This window comes from Bidens hawaiensis, unplaced genomic scaffold (genome assembly GCF_021521415.1).
Source record: "Bidens hawaiensis isolate Kalapana, Puna unplaced genomic scaffold, B.hawaiensis_p1.1 tig00025049_1, whole genome shotgun sequence".
Lineage (NCBI taxonomy): Eukaryota > Viridiplantae > Streptophyta > Magnoliopsida > Asterales > Asteraceae > Bidens > Bidens hawaiensis.
This window is the reverse complement of record NW_027493987.1, coordinates 218,930-246,012: the sequence shown is the minus strand read 5'-3', so window position 1 is coordinate 246,012 and position 27,083 is coordinate 218,930. Positions and strand designations below refer to the sequence as shown.

The window sequence follows — 27,083 nt, the reverse complement described above, 5'->3', positions numbered from 1 at the left end:
TGATTTTTATGAAGATCTAAAGAAAGTGTTTTGATAACACAAAAGATGTTGGCATGGTTACATGAGTCGTTATATGGTATGACAAAAGGGAAAGTATCTCTTGTGTTTGATTAAATGTTTTAACTCAATACGACAAAACACTAATGTAAATGTAACGAATTATTGTTTGAAGTGTTTATTTTTGTATCAACGCTTAACTCAATATCACATACGAGTTTAGAGTAAGTCATTGTGAACATTTTAGTTAGATATGTAGCTTTTTCCTCTCAGACTTGCCTCTCACCAAATCTCCTACTGCAAATCAAGTTTCACACAAAATCATATTATTCTTACGATTTCACACCAACCTAGGAACATTCTCGTATTATTCTCCCTTATATGTTGAAAATATGAAGTTTAAAATATTGTGCAAATATGTTTATTCATTGTTTTGCATATGAGCCGCCAAGCCGGGCCAGAGTCTCTATTTATTGGTTTAGTAAGAGCTGATGGGTTTGGATCGAAGGACTGACATAGGCTTGCAAAAAACACAGAAACTTTAGCCCATTTAAAACTGACTAAGCCCATGCCAGTCCTTCCATCCAATCCCATTATACTTATCAAGCCAACAAATAAAGACTCGACCGATATACAAAACGACGTATAAGCATATAACACAATACTTGATTGTAATCTTCAAAACCTAAGACATTCAAGACTCGCTTTTGGTTATCAAACCAAGTACACTATAAATTTCAAAACTTTTAATGATATAAGACCACTATGGTATTAGTTTATACATACACATAAATAAACACACAAATATTCTATATCTATATAATAATGTCAACCAAGATAATAAATATTATCAACTACTTAACAACTTTGGATTTATTAAAATTAATACTAATATTAATTAAATCAATTTTTTTAGTTGAGGAAACTTCCATTTTAATCTACTCAAGATAATATTTTTATTCTTTATCTTTAAAAGAACAACACAACACAATATAATAATCAAACGTGTATTTAACCCTTCAATTTCTATCCCTGTAACATCCACCATCACCAAACAATAACATTCACCAAACCCCAATTCAATCCCACAATATCATCACTTCGATTTCACCAATTTACCAATTAATAATAACCCAATCATTGATTGTTTATTCACAATCCATTTTCTCTTGATTTCAATCACCAATTTCCGAATTTCACTCCTAATTTTGACTTTCACAATTTAGGGTTCGAACCCAATTGACCAGCCAATTCACCATCTATGTTCAAGTAAGTTACTTTAATCCAATTGGGTATCCATTAGTAAGCAATTAGGGTTTGTTCATAACTTTATATTCATAATATTATTTGTGTTTTAACTAGTGATGATGAGCTACGATCTGCACTTACCAAGATGCATAATTACACACCAGTAAATGGGTTTAAATATATAGCAGAAGATTTAGGTGACATGATGAAATCATTAGCTAACGAACCCTCAGTGGGTTTGTTTCATGTTCAAGAACACACCCAAAACGCGGTACCGCGTCTCGTTAATCTCCGAACCAGCATTGTCGCGAAAGCGCGTGATGTCGGTTTGCATACGGAAGACTCGGAGGATTCGATCACGATGGTGAGGTCGATGTCGGATTGCGGGTTTCAGATTGTGGATGATATGGTTAAAGATATTAGGAAGGCGTTGGGTATTATGTCGTCGAAGCAACCGAAGAAGGGGTTGATTAGTAGTCGGGCGGGTTCAGGGTTTAAGGGTCGGGTGGGATGGAAGGGTAATGTTAATGTTAATGTTATTGATGTTGAAAAGTCGACTACTTTGGTGTCATCGGTTGGGGATGAGTTGCCTGTGTCGAGTCGGGGTGAAGAAGAAGAGGTGTCGGATCGGTCGGGTTTTGAAGAGGTAGGTCCCAGCAGAGCCCAGTTGGTCCCGCAAGACTCACCTTGAACAGGGACGTCTGCGCAAAGGCCATCTGCTCCCGCAGGACCCACCATGCTCAGAGAACCTTACGCGCAGTACGCAAGCTGTACACGCAGGGAAAGCCTCCCAATGGTGAAGTACCCCGCCTGTTCCCGCAGTTGCGGATACAAGCCATCAGGGAAGGCTACCCGCAGACAGCAGGGCTACACGCACAAGACACTAGCTACTTCAGTAGTCACATGAAGGAATGAGCAAGGCGGGAACAATCCCGCCTAAATGAGCCAGTCCGTATGATTCTGAAAGATCGTTTGTACTATACCTACCAAGGAAAAACGAAGGATCCCTCGCCAAACACTTGATGAAGTGAAGGCGTGGGCCGAAGCACGTCAAAGAGAGTTCCAAGCTGAATTGGACGAACGCTTGCGTTCAGTTCAACAGGCTGACGAATTCGGCAGTACTCGCCAACAACTCAATATGAACAGTGAGTGCGAGTACTCAGACGACGAAAGGGAAGAATCCGATACCGACGCAAACCCTCGCCATAAGGCGAAAGGGAAGCGTAAGGAAACGGACTTCCAACCAAAAAGGAATTTTGGGGAAGCTTTTAAACCAACAAATGCGGAGAGAAACCCGCGTGACTTCTCCAAAACCTTTACCCAACTGCTACGAATGCAGGAAAGTCAAAATTTGCAAGGGACATTGCGGAAGCAATCGCCCCAAGAAGTGCCAAACAAATGTCCAACATTGGCACTTATGATGGTCTATCCGACCCAGACGACCATTTGAACAGGTTCATTGCGGGGGCTACCGTCAGTAACTGGACGGAACCCACGTGGTGTTACATGTTCCAGATGACTCTGGTCGGAGCAGCCAGGGCATGGTTCGATCGTTTACCGGTCCACCACATATATGACTGGGCGGACTTTCAGAACAAGTTCAGCCAGCACTTCAGCCAGCAGAGGAAGTACACTGAAGAGCAGTGGACGATCCTCAACTGCGTTAGAGAGGAGGATGAATCTTTACTAGACTTCATCACCCGCTTCAACTCCAAGAAGCTGAGTCTGGGCAACATAAGTGAAGATCTTGTTCGCGCCGCTTTCATCCAGGGCGCCGAGTACCCAGAGCTTATCCGCACACTGACGGGTAAGGACGGCATGCCATCCACATGGGATGCCATCATGACGGCAGCAAAGCGCTTTGCCGAGACGGAGAAGCAGCTGGGAAGAGATCTTCCCCAGAGTACACACCTCTACATGCAGAAGACAAGGGAGAACAACGTTAGGATCGCCCGGCAGAACAAAAAGAGGCGGCTAGGTATTTGGCAGTCAAGGGTAAACTTTGACACCTCATCCAGCTCTCGCCCTCTTGTTGGCGGAAGGGACAACACGCACCCTTCAAACCGAAAACACCGGTGGACGCCACTCACCAAGAGCGTCACGGAGATATTTGCCACGGAAAAATTGCCATGGCCAAAAGCCCCATTGATCCGGCAGAAACCTAATGCGGATCAAAGCAAATCCTGTGATTTCCACGGGACAAAGGGTCATGGTACTGAAGAGTGCACATCCTTGAAGGATATTGTTGAGACATTTGTCAAGGATGGAAGACTTGCACATCTCGTGGCATCAATCAAGAAGGGAGGAAGGAATGACAACCGGTACAGAGGTAACGGACGAAAGCCCGTCGACATCAGCATCAACATGGTTCATGGCAAGGTCAGAGGAAGAAAAAGACGAGTGATAGAACCATGCGCGTGGAAGGAAGCTGAGGTGCGCTTCCCGCGAGTGCCAGGAGGCCCCAACAAAGAAGGCCCCATCGTCATCAAAAGCCAGCTGGGGCATTACATCACTTCCCGCACTCTTGCTGACAACGGTGCTTCGTCGACAGTGATGTACAGGCAGTTCTTTGACAAGCTGGATGATGAAGACAAAGAACGCTTGGAAACGGTCTACGCTTCAATGGAAGGGTTTGACGGCAGCACAAACACCCCCTGGGTATCCTATCTTTCCCCGTTACTCTTACCGATGGGAATCATTCACGCACAGAAGACGTGGATTTTGTCGTGATGAAAAAGCCACACCACACGTACGACATCCTATTCGGAAGAGACGGGATGGCAAGATTCAACGCCGTGGTATCTTCAGTCCACGGCATGATGGGATGGCCAACAGCTGAGGGTGTAGCGATGATCACTGGCATTCCCCAGGTATGCATCGCATCTGTCTCATCTAAACCCAAACCAAAAATGGCTAAACCAACCATCACCGAACCGGAAAAATGGGCCTTCAATGGCAAATACCCCGACCAGGCCGTTACCATTGGACCAACAATCGTTGATCCCACCCGCACCTTACTCAAACGCTTACTGCAGAAAAACGCTGACATCTTTGCGTGGGCACCAGCTGACATGACTGGTGTACCCCGAGGTAAGGCGGAGCATAAGCTCAAGTGCGATCCGGCTGTTACGCCAGTCGTACAAAAGCGCAGAGTAATGGGGCCTGAACAAACTAACGCGTGTAGAACCCAAGTCAAGGAACTCCTTGACGCAGGCATCGTACGCGTTGGTAGATATCAAACATGGGTTGCAAATCCCGTAATGGTACCGAAGAATGACAAACAATGGCGCATGTGCATAGATTTCAAAGATTTGAACAAAGCATGCCCCAAAGATTGTTATCCGTTACCAGAAATTGATCTTAAGGTGGATTCGTTGGCACCATTTCGCCTTAAATGCTTCTTGGATGCGTATAAGGGGTACCATCAAATCCACATGGCCGTAGATGACCAGGACAAAACCGCATTTCGGACGACCGATGGTATATTTTGTTATAAAATGATGCCATTCGGACTTAAGAATGCAGGGTCCATGTACCAACGACTGATGGACAAAGAGTTTCATGCCCAAATCGGGAGAAACTTGGAAGTCTATATGGATGATTTGGTCATCAAAAGCCCCGAGCCAGAAGCGATGTTGAAAGACATTGAAGAAACTTTCAACACGCTCAGAAAGATAAACATGAAGCTCAACCCGAGCAAGTGTTCATTTGAGATGGAAGAAGGGAAGTTCTTGGGAGTCATTGTTACTAAAGATGGCTTCAGAGCGAACCCTGAAAAGGTCGAAGCCATTGTTAAAATGGTATCACCTACCACCATCAAACATGCTCAGACACTGAATGGACGACTAGTCGCACTTAATCGCTTTTTGGCAAACCATGCGGATAAGTCGTTTCCTTTCGTGTCAACATTGAGAAACTGCTTAAAGAAAACGCACTTCCGCTGGACACCAGAAGCGGAAGCAGCTTTTCAGGAGATTCGGTCACGCCTGATCGAACTCCCAACACTTACAGCACCACAAGCGGGAGAAGAGTTAATCCTATACCTTTCCGCAACAGATAGAGCAACCGGGGCAGTCCTGCTAGTAGAACGAAAAGGCATCCAGATGCCAATCTATTATGTTAGCCGTGTACTAACAGACGTAGAAACCCGGTACTCTACCCTCGAAAAATTAGTCTTAGCACTTATACACGCTTCACGCAGGTTAAGACGATATTTCCAGGGCCACCCAATCACCATTCTCACCAACTTCAAACTCTCAAACGTTCTAGGCAAACCCGAATTATCGGGACGTCTAGCCAAATGGGCAATTGAATTGGGAGAATATGCAATTAAGTACAAGCCAAGACCAGCCATAAAAGGCCAGGTCCTGGCCGATTTTATTGCAGAAGTCCCCACTTCGCGGGAGAAAGAGTGCCAGGAGGAGGCTCAACCCTCCCCAGCACAGGACATCAATGATGTCTGGCGACTCTACACTGATGGAGCAGCCAGTAACGAGGGTTCAGGCGCAGGGTTAAAATTAACCAACCCAGCAGGCCAAGAATATACTTACGCTATTCGGTTGGATTTTCCAAGTACGAATAACGAAGCCGAATATGAAGCATTCTTGGCCGGATTGAGAATTGCGCGTAAGATGGGAGTGAAAAACTTGGAAGCCCACGTGGATTCCATGCTGGTGGCCAACCAAATAAATGGGACGTACACGGCTGTGAACGACACAATGGCTCTGTACCCCGCCCAGGCAAAAACCTTTATGCGTGATTTTAATGATTGTAAAGTCATACACGTCAAGCGCAGCGAAAACAAATCTGCGGATGCGTTAAGCAAGCTTGCATCACTAGCCTTCACCCACTTGAGAAAGGACATCCGCATTGAACTCCTGGAAGCACCATCAGTCCCGCACAAGGAAATTTGTGTCATCCAAACCGGTACAGAAACGTGGATGACAGCAATAATAAATTACCTTGCAGCAGGAACACTACCAGAGTCAAAAACACAGGCAAGAAAACTACGCTGTAAAGCACTGAATTATCAACTAATCGATGACGTCCTTTACAGACGTAACTTTCTTGGCCCACTCTTAAGATGCGTGGACAACCAAGATGCTGACTACCTCTTAAGGGAAGTACACGAAGGCATCTGTGGAGTTCACGCAGGTCCCCGCGCTGTTGTGGCTAAGCTAAACAATGCGGGATACTTTTGGCCGGGGATGCATATGGATGCACTGGCATACACCAGAAAATGCAGGTCTTGCCAGCTTTACGCACCCAACACGCATCGCCCGAAGAATGAACTTGTTCCAGTTACTTCTTCGCGGCCATTTCAGAAGTGGGCCATCGATGTGACAGGCCCATTTCCCACAGCAGCAGGAAATGTTCAGTTCCTAGTGGTAGACATCGACTACTTCACCAAGTGGATAGAAGCAAAACCTTTAGCCCAAACAACCGCAAAACATATCAAAAAATTTATTTGGGAATTTATTATTTGTCGTTTTGGACTTCCACAGAATTTGGTGAGCGATAACGGCACCAACTTTGCTGACAAGAAGCTACAGCAGTGGCTGAAAGAACTTCAAATCACCCACACCTTTACCTCAGTGGCACACCCGCAAGGTAATGGTGAGGTGGAAAGAGCAAACAAGAGCATCGTCGATGGCATAAAGAAAAGATTCTTGGAACACAGATCCGGCTGGGTGGACGAGCTTACGCACGTCCTTTGGGCAAACAGAACGCTGAAAAAGGCCAGTACGGGGGAAACCCCGTTCAGTCTCACTTATGGCACTGAAGCCATGGTCCCGGTCGAAATTGGTTTACCCTCACCAAGGGTCTTGATCCAGCCAGAGGACAATGATGCGGAAAGACGGTTAGACCTTATGCTAACCGAGGAACGCAGAGACTTAGCCGCAGTGCGTGAAGAGAATTACAAACGACAAATGCAAAAGTACTACAACACGCGGGTAAAACTCTGCAACTTCAATGAAGGAGACTACATACTGCGTAACAACGAGGCTTCGAACCAAGAACGCCCAGGAAAGCTGGCCCCGGTCTGGGAAGGGCCATACGTTATCAAACAAGTTCTGGGAAAGGGCGCATACCGGCTCGAAAGGCTCGATGGCACTCCCATCCCAAGAACATGGAATGGAGCTCAATTACGCAAATGTTATATGTAGATCAATTCCGAACTTGTAAAGAAAAGGCCTAAGAGCCACTTCTAATGGAAATGATTCTCCTTTCACAATGTGTTGATAGCCTTACCTTTAACTTATGAACTTCCCATGTGCCGGTATTCACCGCATCAATGTGGGAAGAAGTAAGTAGTTGCGTGTGGAAGGCGGCAAAACCCGCATAAACACAACGCTAAAAATGTTAAAAAGTTCTAAGGAAAACCTACACGTGTAACACCCCGACCAAAGGCGGATTATACATCGGGGCGCCACATATTGTTCATTACTCGTGACACTATTGGGTGTCAATATTTAATAAATACATTCATTCACGCACGCGCAAAGTAAACATAAGATGACATAAATCATCATAAATCAATATATTATAAATCATAATATTCGAACAGCAATAACTTGTCTTGATACATTTTAATCTAGGTCCAAAATAAAGAAAACTTCCTACGTGTCCTCAAACTCCAAAACAGCTACTGCAAACCTGAACATGTGTTAAAATAAACGTCAAACACTTGCTTGTTGGTGAGAAATCAAGTTTAATACAATACATAGATAACAATAAATCTGTGCGCAACATGTGTATGTCTGGTTTTCAACAAGGGTGTAATCCGATCGGGACCAACTCTAAGATTCATAGACTGCCAGTGCTCACAATTGAGCTCACAAACAAGAAAGACTGTGCAAGTGTAAACAAAAGAGAAAATCATAAACGATAGTTCTCCCGTGTTCATCTAATGGTACCATGAGAACTGCGGAATAGACCGACAAGACGGTTAATGATCCACACATACAAATAAACAGCCAAGTCTACGTCCTCAACACATGGGATACTGCGCGACTAAAGTTCATAAACAGTTTAAGACTCTAAGTTTGTATGAACACATGAACATCCCAAAACATTAAAAGCAAAAAGGGATTAGATACGAGATTACTCACTTGATAAACGATGCGGTGTAAGATAAAGCAAGAACCAACTTTAAACAAGCACAAGTTAACCTATAAATAAGATTATTGTTTTAATGATTGGTTTTAAGTCTTGATTATAAGTTAGCATAATTAATAAGTAAATTATTATATAATATATATTATATATTACCGGAAAAGCAGGGCAGAACAGGGAGGAAGACGGAGGCAGAGAGGAAGACGGCAGAGAGAGCAAGGAGGAGGTTAAATTAAGTGTTTGTGTGTGATGTGTTAGGAAAAATAATATTATTATTTAGGGAAACCCTAGGGAACACAATCCCTAGAAAAGGGGAAAAGATCTCCAAAAAGTAAAAGATTCCAAAAGCAAAAGATATCAGAAGATATGGCAGCTGCAGGGGACAAGAGAAAGCTGACAGGGAACAGTAAACAGGCATGGGCGGGTCAGATAAAGGTACTGGTCAAGCATGGAAAAAGCAGATCTCCAAAGATAATGTCAGTCACTTTTTCTGTCAACCAATGGGGTTGGTGCGCATGCTGCGCCAAAAGTGGCTTTTCAGACATAAGATAGGTCAGGCCAACAGCACAGAAGATAAGACAATACAAAAGTAAACGGCTGGATTAAACAGAAGAAAACTCAAAGGGTTTAGCGCGAGAAGGCTTGAGCGCACGCGCGAGGGCGAAGGCAGACAGAACGATTCTTAGCGCGCCGCGGGAAGGACTATTATCCTTAGCGCGCCGCGGGAAGAACTACCATTCTTAGCGCGCTGCGAGAAGAACTACAATTCTTAGCGCGTCGCGGGAAGAACTACCGTTCTTAGCGCGCTGCGAGAAGAACTACAATTCTTAGCGCGTCGCGGGAAGAACTACCGTTCTTAGCGCGCTGCGAGAAGAACTACACTTCTTAGCGCGTCGCGGGAAGAACTACTGTTCTTAGCGCGCTGCGAGAAGAACTTCAATTCTTAGCGCGCTGCGAGAACAGTTCGCCTCGCGTAACGGAGGAACAACTGGTCTTCACGCAGGCTTCCTTGTAAGGAGTCTGGCGCGTGGAGCTGCGCAGACAACCTTAGGCGGGAAGGAACAAAGGACAAGCAAGGAGTTGGAAGAAAAGAGGGAAACAAGGCGGAAAGAGAGAAGAAGAGGGACGGGACGGCGGAAAGAAAGAGAGAGAAAGAGGCGGGAAGGAAAATATATTATTATTATTAAAAGTAAAATATAAGTATAAATAAATACTAAATCATAAAAGAAAGAGATCGGGTCAGAGAAACGGGTACCTGGGTCGGGTCGGATCGGGGCAGATGTCACAGTCTCCCCTACTTTAAGAAATTTCGTCCCGAAATTTATCTCGAAGTAGGTTGCGCAGAGAACAGGTGCGGGTACTTGATCTTCATTTGATCTTCCCTTTCCCATGTAAACTCGGCTCCGCGCTTGGACTCCCAGCGAACTTTCACGATAGGGATGCGACTGCGCTTGGTTTGCTTAACCTCGCGATCCATAATCTCAACAGGCTTCTCAACGAAATGCATGGATTCATCAACTTGAACTTCATCAAATGGAATGTGAAGGTTCTCGTCGGCTAAACACTTCTTGAGATTGGATACATGGAACGTTGGATGCACATTACTGAGCGCGGGCGGCAGGTCAAGTCTGTAGGCAACTTTTCCTACACGCGCGAGAATCTTAAATGGTCCAACATATCGAGGAGCAAGCTTACCTTTCTTCCCAAAGCGGACAACACCCTTCCAGGGCGACACTTTGAGGAGAACAAGATCACCAACTTGAAATTCGAGAGGCTTCCGCCTACGATCTGCGTAACTCTTCTGTCGGCTTCTGGCAGTCAGCAGATGATCACGGATCTTGGCGATTTTATCGGTTGTCTCTTGAACAAGTTCGGGTCCTGTGATTTGAGCTTCTCCCACTTCGCTCCAACAAATCGGGGAGCGGCACTTACGACCGTAAAGTGCTTCAAATGGGGCCATACCGATACTGGAATGATAGCTGTTATTATAAGAGAACTCAATCAAAGGTAGGTGCGAATCCCAATTACCTCCAAAATCAAGAACACAAGATCGGAGCATATCCTCAAGAGTTTGAATAGTTCGCTCAGACTGACCGTCAGTCTGGGGATGATATGCCGTACTCATGTCCAAGCGAGTTCCTAGCGCAGATTGGAGAGATTTTCAAAAGCGAGATATAAAACGGCCATCGCGATCGGATATGATGCTCAAAGGAGTACCATGGCGGCAGACAATTTCCTTGACATAAAGCTGCGCGAGTTGCTCAACACGGTAGTTTTCACGAATGGGCAGGAAGTGAGCAGACTTAGTCAAACGATCCACTATTACCCAAATGCTATCATGTTTGCTTGTTGTCAAAGGTAACTTGGTAATGAAGTCCATCGCTATACTTTCTGATAATAGTCTTTCCCGCGGCGCGCTAAGGATCGTTCTGTCTGCCTTCGCCCTCGCGCGTGCGCTCAAGCCTTCTCGCGCTAAACCCTTTGAGTTTTCTTCTGTTTAATCCAGCCGTTTACTTTTGTATTGTCTTATCTTCTGTGCTGTTGGCCTGACCTATCTTATGTCTGAAAAGCCACTTTTGGCGCAGCATGCGCACCAACCCCATTGGTTGACAGAAAAAGTGACTGACATTATCTTTGGAGATCTGCTTTTTCCATGCTTGACCAATACCTTTATCTGACCCGCCCATGCCTGTTTACTGTTCCCTGTCAGCTTTCTCTTGTCCCCTGCAGCTGCCATATCTTCTGATATCTTTTGCTTTTGGAATCTTTTACTTTTTGGAGATCTTTTCCCCTTTTCTAGGGATTGTGTTCCCTAGGGTTTCCCTAAATAATAATATTATTTTTCCTAACACATCACACACAAACACTTAATTTAACCTCCTCCTTGCTCTCTCTGCCGTCTTCCTCTCTGCCTCCGTCTTCCTCCCTGTTCTGCCCTGCTTTTCCGGTAATATATAATATATATTATATAATAATTTACTTATTAATTATGCTAACTTATAATCAAGACTTAAAACCAATCATTAAAACAATAATCTTATTTATAGGTTAACTTGTGCTTGTTTAAAGTTGGTTCTTGCTTTATCTTACACCGCATCGTTTATCAAGTGAGTAATCTCGTATCTAATCCCTTTTTGCTTTTAATGTTTTGGGATGTTCATGTGTTCATACAAACTTAGAGTCTTAAACTGTTTATGAACTTTAGTCGCGCAGTATCCCATGTGTTGAGGACGTAGACTTGGCTGTTTATTTGTATGTGTGGATCATTAACCGTCTTGTCGGTCTATTCCGCAGTTCTCATGGTACCATTAGATGAACACGGGAGAACTATCGTTTATGATTTTCTCTTTTGTTTACACTTGCACAGTCTTTCTTGTTTGTGAGCTCAATTGTGAGCACTGGCAGTCTATGAATCTTAGAGTTGGTCCCGATCGGATTACACCCTTGTTGAAAACCAGACATACACATGTTGCGCGCAGATTTATTGTTATCTATGTATTGTATTAAACTTGATTTCTCACCAACAAGCAAGTGTTTGACGTTTATTTTAACAAATGTTCAGGTTTGCAGTAGCTGTTTTGGAGTTTGAGGACACGTAGGAAGTTTTCTTTATTTTGGACCTAGATTAAAATGTATCAAGACAAGTTATTGCTGTTCGAATATTATGATTTATAATATATTGATTTATGATGATTTATGTCATCTTATGTTTACTTTGCGCGTGCGCGAATGAATGTATTTATTAAATATTGACACCCAATAGTGTCACGAGTAATGAACAATATGTGGCGCCCCGATGTATAATCCGCCTTTGGTCGGGGTGTTACATCCGGGCCAGGAGAACCCGAAGCTCATTGGTTAGCCTACCCTCCTGGTAGCTAGCCATGGCTTCCCCCAACGCACCATGGGGAGCAGCGTGGCGAGCCCATTCCACGCACTCCACAGGGGTACGAAGGGTTGTTCCTCGGCGGATGTTCCATCGCGGAACATACACTTCATTGGAATCCGGCACTGCAAAAGAAACAAAGCAGTTAGGAAAAGATGAAGAAAAATATAAAGGCCAAAAGAACCCTACGCACCTGTAGGGTCGATCACAGGCCGATAGCCACCGAACCCATCACCTGAACCTAAGGGAAATCCATCTAAAAGGTCGGGCAGATGGGAAGGTGACAAAGATTGGCGAGAAGCCCCGCGCGTACCTGAAGGTTCGGCCGTCGAGGCCGATGGCGGAGGCGGCACGGTTTCCGCCGCAGTAGATGGCGGAGGCATGGTATCCGCCGCGGTCGCCGCCGTGGAGTCAGCAGCAACAGTAACTGCCGGCTCCGTGAAGGATGCTGTAAAAATCGCACTCACGGCCGGCGGTGACGTCATCTCGGCTGGAACAGTCGGCTAAAAGGAATGAGCAACTGGACCAGCGGAAGCAGGCGCAGGCGCCTGGGTCGACGCCTCAGGTAGGCTGACCAAGCCTACCGTCATCGGCGGGGAGGTACTCTTCTGCGCTCCACCCTGGAATGCGTTAACATCCACGCCTGCGTAAAGAAGAAAAGTGTTAGAAATATTTAGCTATGAAGATAAAAGCTGAAGTTGTACTTACGGGTTTTCTTGAGCCTGAACGTACGGACGGGCGGGGACGAGCCCGATGGAGCCGGTCTCTTGATGCCGGTCACCGTCGTCGTCGTTGGTTCTCCGGAGGTAACAGTCGTAGCCTCCGGAGCAGTGGTCTTCTCACCACCGGGGTTCCCCGCCACCTCTTCACTATCTGACTCGGTGTCAGATAGAAGCACCGGATCGGCTGTGGAGGCCACCTTCTCCTTCCCTTTCCCGCCGGCAGCCTTCTTCTTCCGCACCAACGGAGGACCATCTGCGGATTCCTCAGAAGAAGACAGGATGTCAGGAATTCCAGCAGCGGGTACAGCATTGAGGGATTGAGGATAGAATATCGCCTTACCTGGCCGCCGGTGGCTCAGGATCTCGTGGCCCATCGGATAGACCTCTACAAACCGATCGCCGTTTGTTCCAGGATGGGCAACTCGCCCTCGTCTAGAGCACGAGTACCCATCCGCGCGGGACCGTCAGCTTCCCGCGGGTACAGGAGCGACTCCAAATCGTTCCCCTCTAAAAAAAAAGAAACAGTTAGAAGACAAACTCGTATCAGCAAGAAGGACAAGACATACCATAAGGAATAGAGTTCAAACCGTATTCGAGAAGGATGGGAACCTGAGACGCCTCCTTCCACACCTGGCTCATCCCCAGCATCACCATCCCGGACTCCGCAAACCGGTAAACCGGAGATTGGACCCGGGATATCTTCGAAAACCATTCCGCCTCCTGGTAGTTGGTGGCGTGAAGGCTCGGAATTGCTTGGCCATTTTTAAACTTCATGGCAAGGGGGATGGCGCGGGCAGAAATGTAGAAGAACTCCCGCTTCCACGCGCGAAGACTGCGCTCTGTCGCGCAAATCTTCAAACCCTTGATACGGGTTGTCAGGGTATACCACCCCTGGATGCACCTCCAAGTGTAGAAGGTCATTAGGCGGTCAACATGGGGCTCGATGCCCAAAATCCGGCGCACCCACTCGAAGTGGCGAATCTTGGCGATCGCCATGGGGTGCAACTCGGTCAGATGAACACCGTGCCTCTCAAGGACACGGTAAACAAACTTTGTCAATGGGAACCTAAGATTCCCATAGACAAAGAATGCTGCATAAACCCCGATCTTGCCTCTAGGGGCATCGTACACGGTCTGATGGGGTTCAGGAAACTCAGGCTCGAGAGGATCGAGCATGAACTTCCTAACAACATACCGGTACTGATCGCCGGGCAGAGCACACTGGCACTTGCCAGCAGTACTCCTGTCATCAGTTGTAGACTCGAGATCATGTGAAGACATCTTGCAGAAAGAAGAAAGCGATTTCGGGAAAATGCTTGCCTGAAGAGGGGAGTATTTGCCGGAAATCGCTAAGAAGAAGAAGAGAAGAGGTGAAGGTGTGAATTACGAAGGACCCTCTCCCCCTTTATATACTAATCGCAATTAATGCGGTGAATTTAATGCGGAGGAGAGAGAAATAGAGGGTGCAATGAAACTATGACGCGTGGCAAAAAGCAAGCTGGCAACAGCTGTCAATAGGACGCGTGCCAGTAATTTCGCGGCCACGCGCCCGAAAAATCGCGCCCACGCGCCTGAAAAAGCGTCTGGAATGACCATGTACTGTCACGTCACCATAACTTCCTGCACGTCCTGACACAGTCAGAAGAAACCGTCGCACGACGTTTCAGAGGTTTGGACTGTTATCTTTCCACCAACCCTTCGAATTTCAAAAAATTCAAAAAGATTCAAAAAAGTAAGCGGGAAAATACCCCTTACCTTGGCAAACAAGTAACCATAAGCCGGGTGCGGGTACAGCGTTAAGGCAAAACCCTTCGCATACCTAGCACCCGCAGGGAATTGAAGCCAAGAATACCTTGGCAACCAAGTAACTATAAGACAGGTGCGGGTACAGTGTTAAGGCAAAACCCTTCACATACCTAGCACCCGCAGGGAATGGACCCCAGTACCTTGGAAGTAAAGTAACCGTAAGACGAGCGCGGGTAGTGTAAAGGCAAAACCCTTCACATACCTAGCGCCCCGCAGAGAATTGAAACCAAGAAGGATCTTCTGGGCAATGCTTGCGGATAGAGGAATAACATCCCCGCATAACGGGAACGTCGAGAATTATATTGTTTGAAACTCCGTGATGGAATTGGTGGTCTTAGCATAATTGATCACTATGTTGAAAACCACCAGAACCCCATGGAGAATATATACAAGTGAGACTCAACGCTCCTGACTTGCGAGAAGGTTACACACCTACCCGCATCATACCCAAAGATCAAGCAAAAAAATCGGGAATTTTTGCAAGTGACATTAGGAAACCCGCGGGAAGAATCCCCACGGAGAACCTTAAAACTAAAAAACCCCTTTTCAAAACCCCTTGCTTAAAGTCCAAAAGTTCACCTCACTTTATTAAACATTTATGAGAAGAACATTGGACTGGGGGGACTTGAAGAGGTAGGTCCCAGCAGAGCCCAGTTGGTCCCGCAAGACTCACCTTGAACAGGGACGTCTGCGCAAAGGCCATCTGCTCCCGCAGGACCCACCATGCTCAGAGAACCTTACGCGCAGTACGCAAGCTGTACACGCAGGGAAAGCCTCCCAATGGTGAAGTACCCCGCCTGTTCCCGCAGTTGCGGATACAAGCCATCAGGGAAGGCTACCCGCAGACAGCAGGGCTACACGCACAAGACACTAGCTACTTCAGTAGTCACATGAAGGAATGAGCAAGGCGGGAACAATCCCGCCTAAAAGAGCCAGTCCGTATGATTCTGAAAGATCGTTTGTACTATACCTACCAAGGTATGGATAGGACAGACGATCTGACCAGAACAGCCCATGAGCCAATCACAGGGTGACAGCTCACCGACAACAGTACGAGGAGGAGCACCCTCTAGTACTGTTTGTCACTATTAGCCGCTGCCTACTCACCAACCCTTACTGTGGGGCGTGCGCAACCTACAGTTGGTGGAATAGTGTTACTGTTGGCCGTAACCTATTCACCAACCAGCATGGCCTGCGTATAATCCACAGTAGGTGGGACGTGCATAATCTACAGTTGGTGGAATAGTGCAGACGACTTTGTTACTGTTGGCCGTAACCTATCCACCAAACAGTATGGCCTGCGCATAGTCCACTATTGGTAGAACAGGAATACTATTCAGCCGGCAGTACAGTAACACCCCGACCAAAGGCGGATTATACATCGGGGCGCCACATATTGTTTCATTACTCGTGACACTATTGGGTGTCAATATTTAATAAATACATTCATTCGCGCACGCGCAAAGTAAAAATAAGATAACATAAATCATCATAAATCAATATATTATAAAGCAAAATATTAGAACAACAAATAACTTGTCTTGATACATTTTAATCTAGGTCAAAAATAAAGAAAACTTCCTAAGTGTCCACAAGCTCCAAAACAGCTACTGCAAACCTGAACATGTGTTAAAATAAACGTCAAACACTTGCGTGTTGGTGAGAAATCAAGTTTAATACAATACATAGATAACAATAAATCTGCGCGCAACATGTGTATGTCTGGTTTTCAACAAGGGTGTAATCCGATCGGGACCAACTCTAAGATTCATAGACTGCCAGTGCTCACAATTGAGCTCACAAACAAGACAAACTGTGCATGTGCAAACAAAAGAGAAAATCATAAACGATAGTTCTCCCGTGTTCATCTAATGGTACCATGAGAACTGCGGAATAGACCGACAAGACGGTTAATGATCCACACATACAAATAAACAGCCAAGTCTACGTCCTCAACACATGGGATACTGCGCGACTAAAGTTCATAAACCGTTTAAGACTCTAAGTTTGTATGAACACATGAACATCCCAAAACATTAAAAGCAAAAAGGGATTAGGTACGAGATTACTCACTTGATAAACGATGTGGTGTAAGATAAAGCAAGAACCAACTTTAAACAAGCACAAGTTAACCTATAAATAAGATTATTGTTTTAATGATTTGCTTTAAGTCTTGATTATAAGTTAGCCTAATTAATAAGTAAATTATTATATATAATATATATATTACCGGAAAAGCAGGGCAGAACAGGGAGGAAGACGGAGGCAAGAGAGGAGGCGGCAGAGAGAGCAAGGAGCAAGAGAGAATAGGAGAGATTAAGTGTTTTTGTGTGTGTAGTGTTAGGAAAAATAATACTATTATTTATAGAGAAACCCTAGGGAACACAATCCCTAGAAAAAGGGGAAAAGATCTCAAAAAGCAAAAGATTCCAAAAGCAAAAGATATCAAAAGATATGGCAGCTGCAGGGGGCAAGATAAAGCTGTCAGGGAACAGTAAAAAGGCATGGGCAGATCAGATAAAGGTACTGTTCAAGCATGGAAAAAGCAGATCTCAAAAGATGATGTCAGTCACTTTTCCTGTCAACCAATGGGGTTGGTGCGCATGCTGCGCCGAAAGTAACTTTTCAGACATAAAGCAGATTAGGTCAACAGCTCAAAAGATAAGACAACACAAAAGCAAACGGCTAGATTAAACAGAAGAAAACTCAAAGGGTTTAGCGCGAGAAGGCTGACACAGAAGGTCAAGAGAGCGCGAGCGCGAAGGCAGACAGAACCAACCTTAACGCATCGCGGAAAGAACTACATTTCTAAGCGCGCCGCGGAAAGAATCACATTTCTTAGCGCGCCGCGGGAGGAACTAAAATTCCTAGCGCGCCGCGGGAAGAACTATAATTCTTCGCGCGTCGAGGGATGAACTACGATTCTTAGCGCGCTGCGAGAAGAACTACAAATCCTTAGCGCGCTGCGAGAAGAGTTCGTCTCGCGTATCGCTGAAACAGGTGGTCTTCACGCAGGATTCCTTGTAAGGGGTCTGGCGCGTGGAGCAGCGCAGACAACCTTAGGCGGGAAGGAACAAAGGACAAGCAAAGAGAAGAAAAAGAGGGAAACAAGGCTTAAGGGCGGGACGGCGACAAGAGGGAAAAGAGGGCGGAAAGAGAGAAGGAGGGACGGGACGGCGGAAAGAAAGAGAGAGAAAGAGGCGGGAAGGAAAATATATATATTATTATTAAAAGTAAAATATAAGTATAAATATATACTAGATCATAAAAGAAAGAGATCGGGTCAGAGAAACGGGTACCTGGGTCGGGTCGGATCAGGGCAGATGTCACGGTCTCCCCTACTTTAAGAAATTTCGTCCCGAAATTTATCTCGAAGTAGGTTGCGCAGAGAACAGGTGCGGGTACTTGATCTTCATTTGATCTTCCCTTTCCCATGTAAACTCGGCTCCGCGCTTGGACTCCCAGCGAACTTTAACAATAGGGATACGACTGCGTTTGGTTTGCTTAACCTCGCGATCCATAATCTCAACAGGCTTCTCAACGAAATGCATAGTTTCATCAACTTGAACTTCATCAAGTGGAATGTGAAGGTTTTCGTCAGCTAAACACTTCTTGAGATTGGATACATGGAACGTTGGATGCACATTACTGAGCGCGGGCGGCAGGTCTAGTCTGTAGGCAACTTTTCCTACACGCGCGAGAATCTTGAATGGACCAACATAACGAGGAGCAAGCTTACCTTTCTTCCCAAAGCGGACAACACCCCTCCAGGGCGACACTTTGAGGAGAACAAGATCACCAACTTGAAATTCGAGAGGCTTCCGCCTACGATCTGCGTAACTCTTCTGTCGGCTTCTGGCAGTCAGCAGATGATCACGGATCTTGGCGATTTTATCGGTTGTCTCTTGAACAAGTTCGGGTCCTGTGATTTGAGCTTCTCCCACTTCGCTCCAACAAATCGGGGAGCGGCACTTACGACCGTAAAGTGCTTCAAATGGGGCCATACCGATACTGGAATGATAGCTGTTATTATAAGAGAACTCGATCAAAGGCAGGTGCGAATCCCAATTACCTCCAAAATCAAGAACACAAGATCGGAGCATATCCTCAAGAGTCTGAATAGTTCGCTCAGACTTACCGTCAGTCTGGGGATGATATGCCGTACTCATGTCCAAGCGAGTTCCTAGCGCAGATTGGAGAGATTTCCAAAAGCGAGATATAAAACGGCCATCGCTATCGGATATGATGCTCAAAGGAGTACCATGGCGGCAGACAATTTCCTTGACATAAAGCTGCGCGAGTTGCTCAACACGGTAGTTTTCACGAATGGGCAGAAAGTGAGCAGACTTAGTCAAACGATCCACTATTACCCAAATGCTATCATGTTTGCTTGTTGTCAAAGGTAACTTGGTAATAAAGTCCATCGCTACACATTCCCATTTCCACGTAGGAATTTCTGGTTGTTCGAGCAAACCAGATGGGCGTTGGTGTTCAGCTTTTACTTTAGAACAAGTCAGGCATCTAGCTACGAACACAGCAATATCCTTCTTCATACCGGGCCACCAATAAGTAATGCGCAAATCCTTGTACATCTTATCAGCGCCAGGATGAATAGAATACCGAGATTTGTGCGCTTCACTCAGGATATCAGCGCGAAGATTCTCATCAAAGGGAATCCAGATGCGATTAAGATAGCAGAGAATTCCACTCAGATTAGGGACAAAATGCGCTTCCGCGCCACACGCTAACTCGGCGCGAAGGTTACCATTACTGATGGATGCGCGCTGCGCGTCACGAATGCGCGATTCAAGGTTGCTTTGAATCGGCGCGAAGTGAAGCTGGGTGCGCGGCAAGATACAGTTAAGCTGGCAGGGTTTTCGGCTGAGCGCATCGGCTACCACATTAGCCTTACCAGGATGATACCGGATCTCACAATCGTAATCGCTGATGAGTTCGTTCCATTGGCGTTGCCTCATGTTGAGTTCCTTTTGATTAAAGATATGCTGAAGGCTTTTATGGTCAGTGTAGAGGATACACTTAGTGCCATAAAGGTAGTGTCTCCAGATCTTTAAGGCAAAAACAACTGCACCAAGTTCGAGATCGTGAGTCGTATAATTCTTTTCATGAACCTTAAGTTGCCTTGATGCGTAAGCGATAACCTTGCCTCGTTGCATAAGAACACAACCGAGACCTTGGTTGGATGCATCGCAATACACGACAAAATCATCATTACCCTCAGGTAGCGCAAGAACAGGAGCTTCACACAACAAACGCTTGAGCGTTAGAAAGGCTTCTTCTTGCTTCGAGCCCCAAATATACAGTTTACCTTTGTGCGTTAGAGCTGTTAAAGGCAAAGCGATCTTCGAGAAGTTCGAAATGAAGCGCCGGTAATAACCAGCTAAGCCCAGAAAGGAACGGATCTCGGAAGGAGTGGATGGCGTAATCCAGTTCTTGATTGCTTCAATTTTGGATGGGTCGACATGAATACCCATCTTGTTGACAACATGGCCAAGAAACTGTACTTCATCAGACCAAAATTCACACTTGGAAAGCTTAGCATAGAGTTGCTCAGCTCTAAGCTTTTGTAACACCAACCGAAGATGTTGCTCGTGCTCTGATACCAATCTGTAACACCCCGACCAAAGGCGGATTATACATCGGGGCGCCACATATTGTTTCATTACTCGTGACACTATTGGGTGTCAATATTTAATAAATACATTCATTCGCGCACGCGCAAAGTAAAAATAAGATAACATAAATCATCATAAATCAATATATTATAAAGCAAAATATTAGAACAACAAATAACTTGTCTTGATACATTTTAATCTAGGTCAAAAATAAAGAAAACTTCCTAAGTGTCCACAAGCTCCAAAACAGCTACTGCAAACCTGAACATGTGTTAAAATAAACGTCAAACACTTGCGTGTTGGTGAGAAATCAAGTTTAATACAATACATAGATAACAATAAATCTGCGCGCAACATGTGTATGTCTGGTTTTCAACAAGGGTGTAATCCGATCGGGACCAACTCTAAGATTCATAGACTGCCAGTGCTCACAATTGAGCTCACAAACAAGACAAACTGTGCATGTGCAAACAAAAGAGAAAATCATAAACGATAGTTCTCCCGTGTTCATCTAATGGTACCATGAGAACTGCGGAATAGACCGACAAGACGGTTAATGATCCACACATACAAATAAACAGCCAAGTCTACGTCCTCAACACATGGGATACTGCGCGACTAAAGTTCATAAACCGTTTAAGACTCTAAGTTTGTATGAACACATGAACATCCCAAAACATTAAAAGCAAAAAGGGATTAGGTACGAGATTACTCACTTGATAAACGATGTGGTGTAAGATAAAGCAAGAACCAACTTTAAACAAGCACAAGTTAACCTATAAATAAGATTATTGTTTTAATGATTTGCTTTAAGTCTTGATTATAAGTTAGCCTAATTAATAAGTAAATTATTATATATAATATATATATTACCGGAAAAGCAGGGCAGAACAGGGAGGAAGACGGAGGCAAGAGAGGAGGCGGCAGAGAGAGCAAGGAGCAAGAGAGAATAGGAGAGATTAAGTGTTTTTGTGTGTGTAGTGTTAGGAAAAATAATACTATTATTTATAGAGAAACCCTAGGGAACACAATCCCTAGAAAAAGGGGAAAAGATCTCAAAAAGCAAAAGATTCCAAAAGCAAAAGATATCAAAAGATATGGCAACTGCAGGGGGCAAGATAAAGCTGTCAGGGAACAGTAAAAAGGCATGGGCAGATCAGATAAAGGTACTGTTCAAGCATGGAAAAAGCAGATCTCAAAAGATGATGTCAGTCACTTTTCCTGTCAACCAATGGGGTTGGTGCGCATGCTGCGCCGAAAGTAACTTTTCAGACATAAAGCAGATTAGGTCAACAGCTCAAAAGATAAGACAACACAAAAGCAAACGGCTAGATTAAACAGAAGAAAACTCAAAGGGTTTAGCGCGAGAAGGCTGACACAGAAGGTCAAGAGAGCGCGAGCGCGAAGGCAGACAGAACCAACCTTAACGCATCGCGGAAAGAACTACATTTCTAAGCGCGCCGCGGGAAGAATCACATTTCTTAGCGCGCCGCGGGAGGAACTAAAATTCCTAGCGCGCCGCGGGAAGAACTATAATTCTTCGCGCGTCGAGGGATGAACTACGATTCTTAGCGCGCTGCGAGAAGAACTACAAATCCTTAGCGCGCTGCGAGAAGAGTTCGTCTCGCGTATCGCTGAAACAGGTGGTCTTCACGCAGGATTCCTTGTAAGGGGTCTGGCGCGTGGAGCAGCGCAGACAACCTTAGGCGGGAAGGAACAAAGGACAAGCAAAGAGAAGAAAAAGAGGGAAACAAGGCTTAAGGGCGGGACGGCGACAAGAGGGAAAAGAGGGCGGAAAGAGAGAAGGAGGGACGGGACGGCGGAAAGAAAGAGAGAGAAAGAGGCGGGAAGGAATATATATATATTATTATTAAAAGTAAAATATAAGTATAAATATATACTAGATCATAAAAGAAAGAGATCGGGTCAGAGAAACGGGTACCTGGGTCGGGTCGGATCAGGGCAGATGTCACGGTCTCCCCTACTTTAAGAAATTTCGTCCCGAAATTTATCTCGAAGTAGGTTGCGCAGAGAACAGGTGCGGGTACTTGATCTTCATTTGATCTTCCCTTTCCCATGTAAACTCGGCTCCGCGCTTGGACTCCCAGCGAACTTTAACAATAGGGATACGACTGCGCTTGGTTTGCTTAACCTCGCGATCCATAATCTCAACAGGCTTCTCAACGAAATGCATAGTTTCATCAACTTGAACTTCATCAAGTGGAATGTGAAGGTTTTCGTCAGCTAAACACTTCTTGAGATTGGATACATGGAACGTTGGATGCACATTACTGAGCGCGGGCGGCAGGTCTAGTCTGTAGGCAACTTTTCCTACACGCGCGAGAATCTTGAATGGACCAACATAACGAGGAGCAAGCTTACCTTTCTTCCCAAAGCGGACAACACCCCTCCAGGGCGACACTTTGAGGAGAACAAGATCACCAACTTGAAATTCGAGAGGCTTCCGCCTACGATCTGCGTAACTCTTCTGTCGGCTTCTGGCAGTCAGCAGATGATCACGGATCTTGGCGATTTTATCGGTTGTCTCTTGAACAAGTTCGGGTCCTGTGATTTGAGCTTCTCCCACTTCGCTCCAACAAATCGGGGAGCGGCACTTACGACCGTAAAGTGCTTCAAATGGGGCCATACCGATACTGGAATGATAGCTGTTATTATAAGAGAACTCGATCAAAGGCAGGTGCGAATCCCAATTACCTCAAAAATCAAGAACACAAGATCGGAGCATATCCTCAAGAGTCTGAATAGTTCGCTCAGACTTACCGTCAGTCTGGGGATGATATGCCGTACTCATGTCCAAGCGAGTTCCTAGCGCAGATTGGAGAGATTTCCAAAAGCGAGATATAAAACGGCCATCGCTATCGGATATGATGCTCAAAGGAGTACCATGGCGGCAGACAATTTCCTTGACATAAAGCTGCGCGAGTTGCTCAACACGGTAGTTTTCACGAATGGGCAGAAAGTGAGCAGACTTAGTCAAACGATCCACTATTACCCAAATGCTATCATGTTTGCTTGTTGTCAAAGGTAACTTGGTAATAAAGTCCATCGCTACACATTCCCATTTCCACGTAGGAATTTCTGGTTGTTCGAGCAAACCAGATGGGCGTTGGTGTTCAGCTTTTACTTTAGAACAAGTCAGGCATCTAGCTACGAACACAGCAATATCCTTCTTCATACCGGGCCACCAATAAGTAATGCGCAAATCCTTGTACATCTTATCAGCGCCAGGATGAATAGAATACCGAGATTTGTGCGCTTCACTCAGGATATCAGCGCGAAGATTCTCATCAAAGGGAATCCAGATGCGATTAAGATAGCAGAGAATTCCACTCAGATTAGGGACAAAATGCGCTTCCGCGCCACACGCTAACTCGGCGCGAAGGTTACCATTACTGATGGATGCGCGCTGCGCGTCACGAATGCGCGATTCAAGGTTGCTTTGAATCGGCGCGAAGTGAAGCTGGGTGCGCGGCAAGATACAGTTAAGCTGGCAGGGTTTTCGGCTGAGCGCATCGGCTACCACATTAGCCTTACCAGGATGATACCGGATCTCACAATCGTAATCGCTGATGAGTTCGTTCCATTGGCGTTGCCTCATGTTGAGTTCCTTTTGATTAAAGATATGCTGAAGGCTTTTATGGTCAGTGTAGAGGATACACTTAGTGCCATAAAGGTAGTGTCTCCAGATCTTTAAGGCAAAAACAACTGCACCAAGTTCGAGATCGTGAGTCGTATAATTCTTTTCATGAACCTTAAGTTGCCTTGATGCGTAAGCGATAACCTTGCCTCGTTGCATAAGAACACAACCGAGACCTTGGTTGGATGCATCGCAATACACGACAAAATCATCATTACCCTCAGGTAGCGCAAGAACAGGAGCTTCACACAACAAACGCTTGAGCGTTAGAAAGGCTTCTTCTTGCTTCGAGCCCCAAATATACAGTTTACCTTTGTGCGTTAGAGCTGTTAAAGGCAAAGCGATCTTCGAGAAGTTCGAAATGAAGCGCCGGTAATAACCAGCTAAGCCCAGAAAGGAACGGATCTCGGAAGGAGTGGATGGCGTAATCCAGTTCTTGATTGCTTCAATTTTGGATGGGTCGACATGAATACCCATCTTGTTGACAACATGGCCAAGAAACTGTACTTCATCAGACCAAAATTCACACTTGGAAAGCTTAGCATAGAGTTGCTCAGCTCTAAGCTTTTGTAACACCAACCGAAGATGTTGCTCGTGCTCTGATACCAATCTGTAACACCCCGACCAAAGGCGGATTATACATCGGGGCGCCACATATTGTTTCATTACTCGTGACACTATTGGGTGTCAATATTTAATAAATACATTCATTCGCGCACGCGCAAAGTAAAAATAAGATAACATAAATCATCATAAATCAATATATTATAAAGCAAAATATTAGAACAACAAATAACTTGTCTTGATACATTTTAATCTAGGTCAAAAATAAAGAAAACTTCCTAAGTGTCCACAAGCTCCAAAACAGCTACTGCAAACCTGAACATGTGTTAAAATAAACGTCAAACACTTGCGTGTTGGTGAGAAATCAAGTTTAATACAATACATAGATAACAATAAATCTGCGCGCAACATGTGTATGTCTGGTTTTCAACAAGGGTGTAATCCGATCGGGACCAACTCTAAGATTCATAGACTGCCAGTGCTCACAATTGAGCTCACAAACAAGACAAACTGTGCATGTGCAAACAAAAGAGAAAATCATAAACGATAGTTCTCCCGTGTTCATCTAATGGTACCATGAGAACTGCGGAATAGACCGACAAGACGGTTAATGATCCACACATACAAATAAACAGCCAAGTCTACGTCCTCAACACATGGGATACTGCGCGACTAAAGTTCATAAACCGTTTAAGACTCTAAGTTTGTATGAACACATGAACATCCCAAAACATTAAAAGCAAAAAGGGATTAGGTACGAGATTACTCACTTGATAAACGATGTGGTGTAAGATAAAGCAAGAACCAACTTTAAACAAGCACAAGTTAACCTATAAATAAGATTATTGTTTTAATGATTTGCTTTAAGTCTTGATTATAAGTTAGCCTAATTAATAAGTAAATTATTATATATAATATATATATTACCGGAAAAGCAGGGCAGAACAGGGAGGAAGACGGAGGCAAGAGAGGAGGCGGCAGAGAGAGCAAGGAGCAAGAGAGAATAGGAGAGATTAAGTGTTTTTGTGTGTGTAGTGTTAGGAAAAATAATACTATTATTTATAGAGAAACCCTAGGGAACACAATCCCTAGAAAAAGGGGAAAAGATCTCAAAAAGCAAAAGATTCCAAAAGCAAAAGATATCAAAAGATATGGCAGCTGCAGGGGGCAAGATAAAGCTGTCAGGGAACAGTAAAAAGGCATGGGCAGATCAGATAAAGGTACTGTTCAAGCATGGAAAAAGCAGATCTCAAAAGATGATGTCAGTCACTTTTCCTGTCAACCAATGGGGTTGGTGCGCATGCTGCGCCGAAAGTAACTTTTCAGACATAAAGCAGATTAGGTCAACAGCTCAAAAGATAAGACAACACAAAAGCAAACGGCTAGATTAAACAGAAGAAAACTCAAAGGGTTTAGCGCGAGAAGGCTGACACAGAAGGTCAAGAGAGCGCGAGCGCGAAGGCAGACAGAACCAACCTTAACGCATCGCGGAAAGAACTACATTTCTAAGCGCGCCGCGGGAAGAATCACATTTCTTAGCGCGCCGCGGGAGGAACTAAAATTCCTAGCGCGCCGCGGGAAGAACTATAATTCTTCGCGCGTCGAGGGATGAACTACGATTCTTAGCGCGCTGCGAGAAGAACTACAAATCCTTAGCGCGCTGCGAGAAGAGTTCGTCTCGCGTATCGCTGAAACAGGTGGTCTTCACGCAGGATTCCTTGTAAGGGGTCTGGCGCGTGGAGCAGCGCAGACAACCTTAGGCGGGAAGGAACAAAGGACAAGCAAAGAGAAGAAAAAGAGGGAAACAAGGCTTAAGGGCGGGACGGCGACAAGAGGGAAAAGAGGGCGGAAAGAGAGAAGGAGGGACGGGACGGCGGAAAGAAAGAGAGAGAAAGAGGCGGGAAGGAATATATATATATTATTATTAAAAGTAAAATATAAGTATAAATATATACTAGATCATAAAAGAAAGAGATCGGGTCAGAGAAACGGGTACCTGGGTCGGGTCGGATCAGGGCAGATGTCACATGTACCTTCTAGGAAACCTACCTTCGGCTATAAATACTCCAACATCTTGGAATGGTAAGATCATCTGCTATCCTGTTATCTAGCAATCTCTTAATATACACTTATATTCAGAGCAATCTAGTCTGATTCTCACGCCGGAGGGTGGTCACAAGGAGGAACCCCCCCCCTTCTCAGTGACGAGCTTACGGTGTTTGTTTTGCAGGTCCCCTGAAGAACAATTCTCTGCTAGACCTCATCCCCGTGGGAAACATTACTTAAACCCCAGATTATCTATAATCTGTCCAGGGTTCACTTAGTGTTTCTTCAGGTTTGGAGAGTTTTGATAAGTTTAAAGATGATAAAGAAGCAAGATTTAAAGAATGGTTAGAGGGTAAGGATGCTTAACAATAACGGTTTATGGTTGGAGCTCTTGATTGATTTTAATA

General features: G+C 45.1%; 1 protein-coding gene across 1 annotated transcript; it reads left to right on the top strand.

Annotated features, from left to right (window-relative positions):
• The first annotated feature begins 960 nt into the window (after nt 1–960).
• On the top strand, nt 961–27,076 carry LOC143570775 (uncharacterized). The gene is made up of 3 exons (XM_077056342.1): nt 961–1,266; nt 1,360–1,880; nt 26,966–27,076. The coding sequence occupies exons 1-3, from the start codon at nt 1,259–1,261 to the stop codon at nt 27,040–27,042; spliced, it is 606 nt and encodes a 201-aa protein (XP_076912457.1). The 5' UTR covers nt 961–1,258; the 3' UTR covers nt 27,043–27,076.
• The last annotated feature ends 7 nt before the right edge of the window (nt 27,077–27,083 follow it).

What these genes read in the sequence shown, in the direction of transcription:
- LOC143570775 (XM_077056342.1), top strand. An exon ending in AGAGGTGTCGGATCGGTCGG is followed by an intron (nt 1,881 to 26,965) that starts GTTTTGAAGAGG and finishes GTGTTTCTTCAG; the next exon opens with GTTTGGAGAGTTTTGATAAG.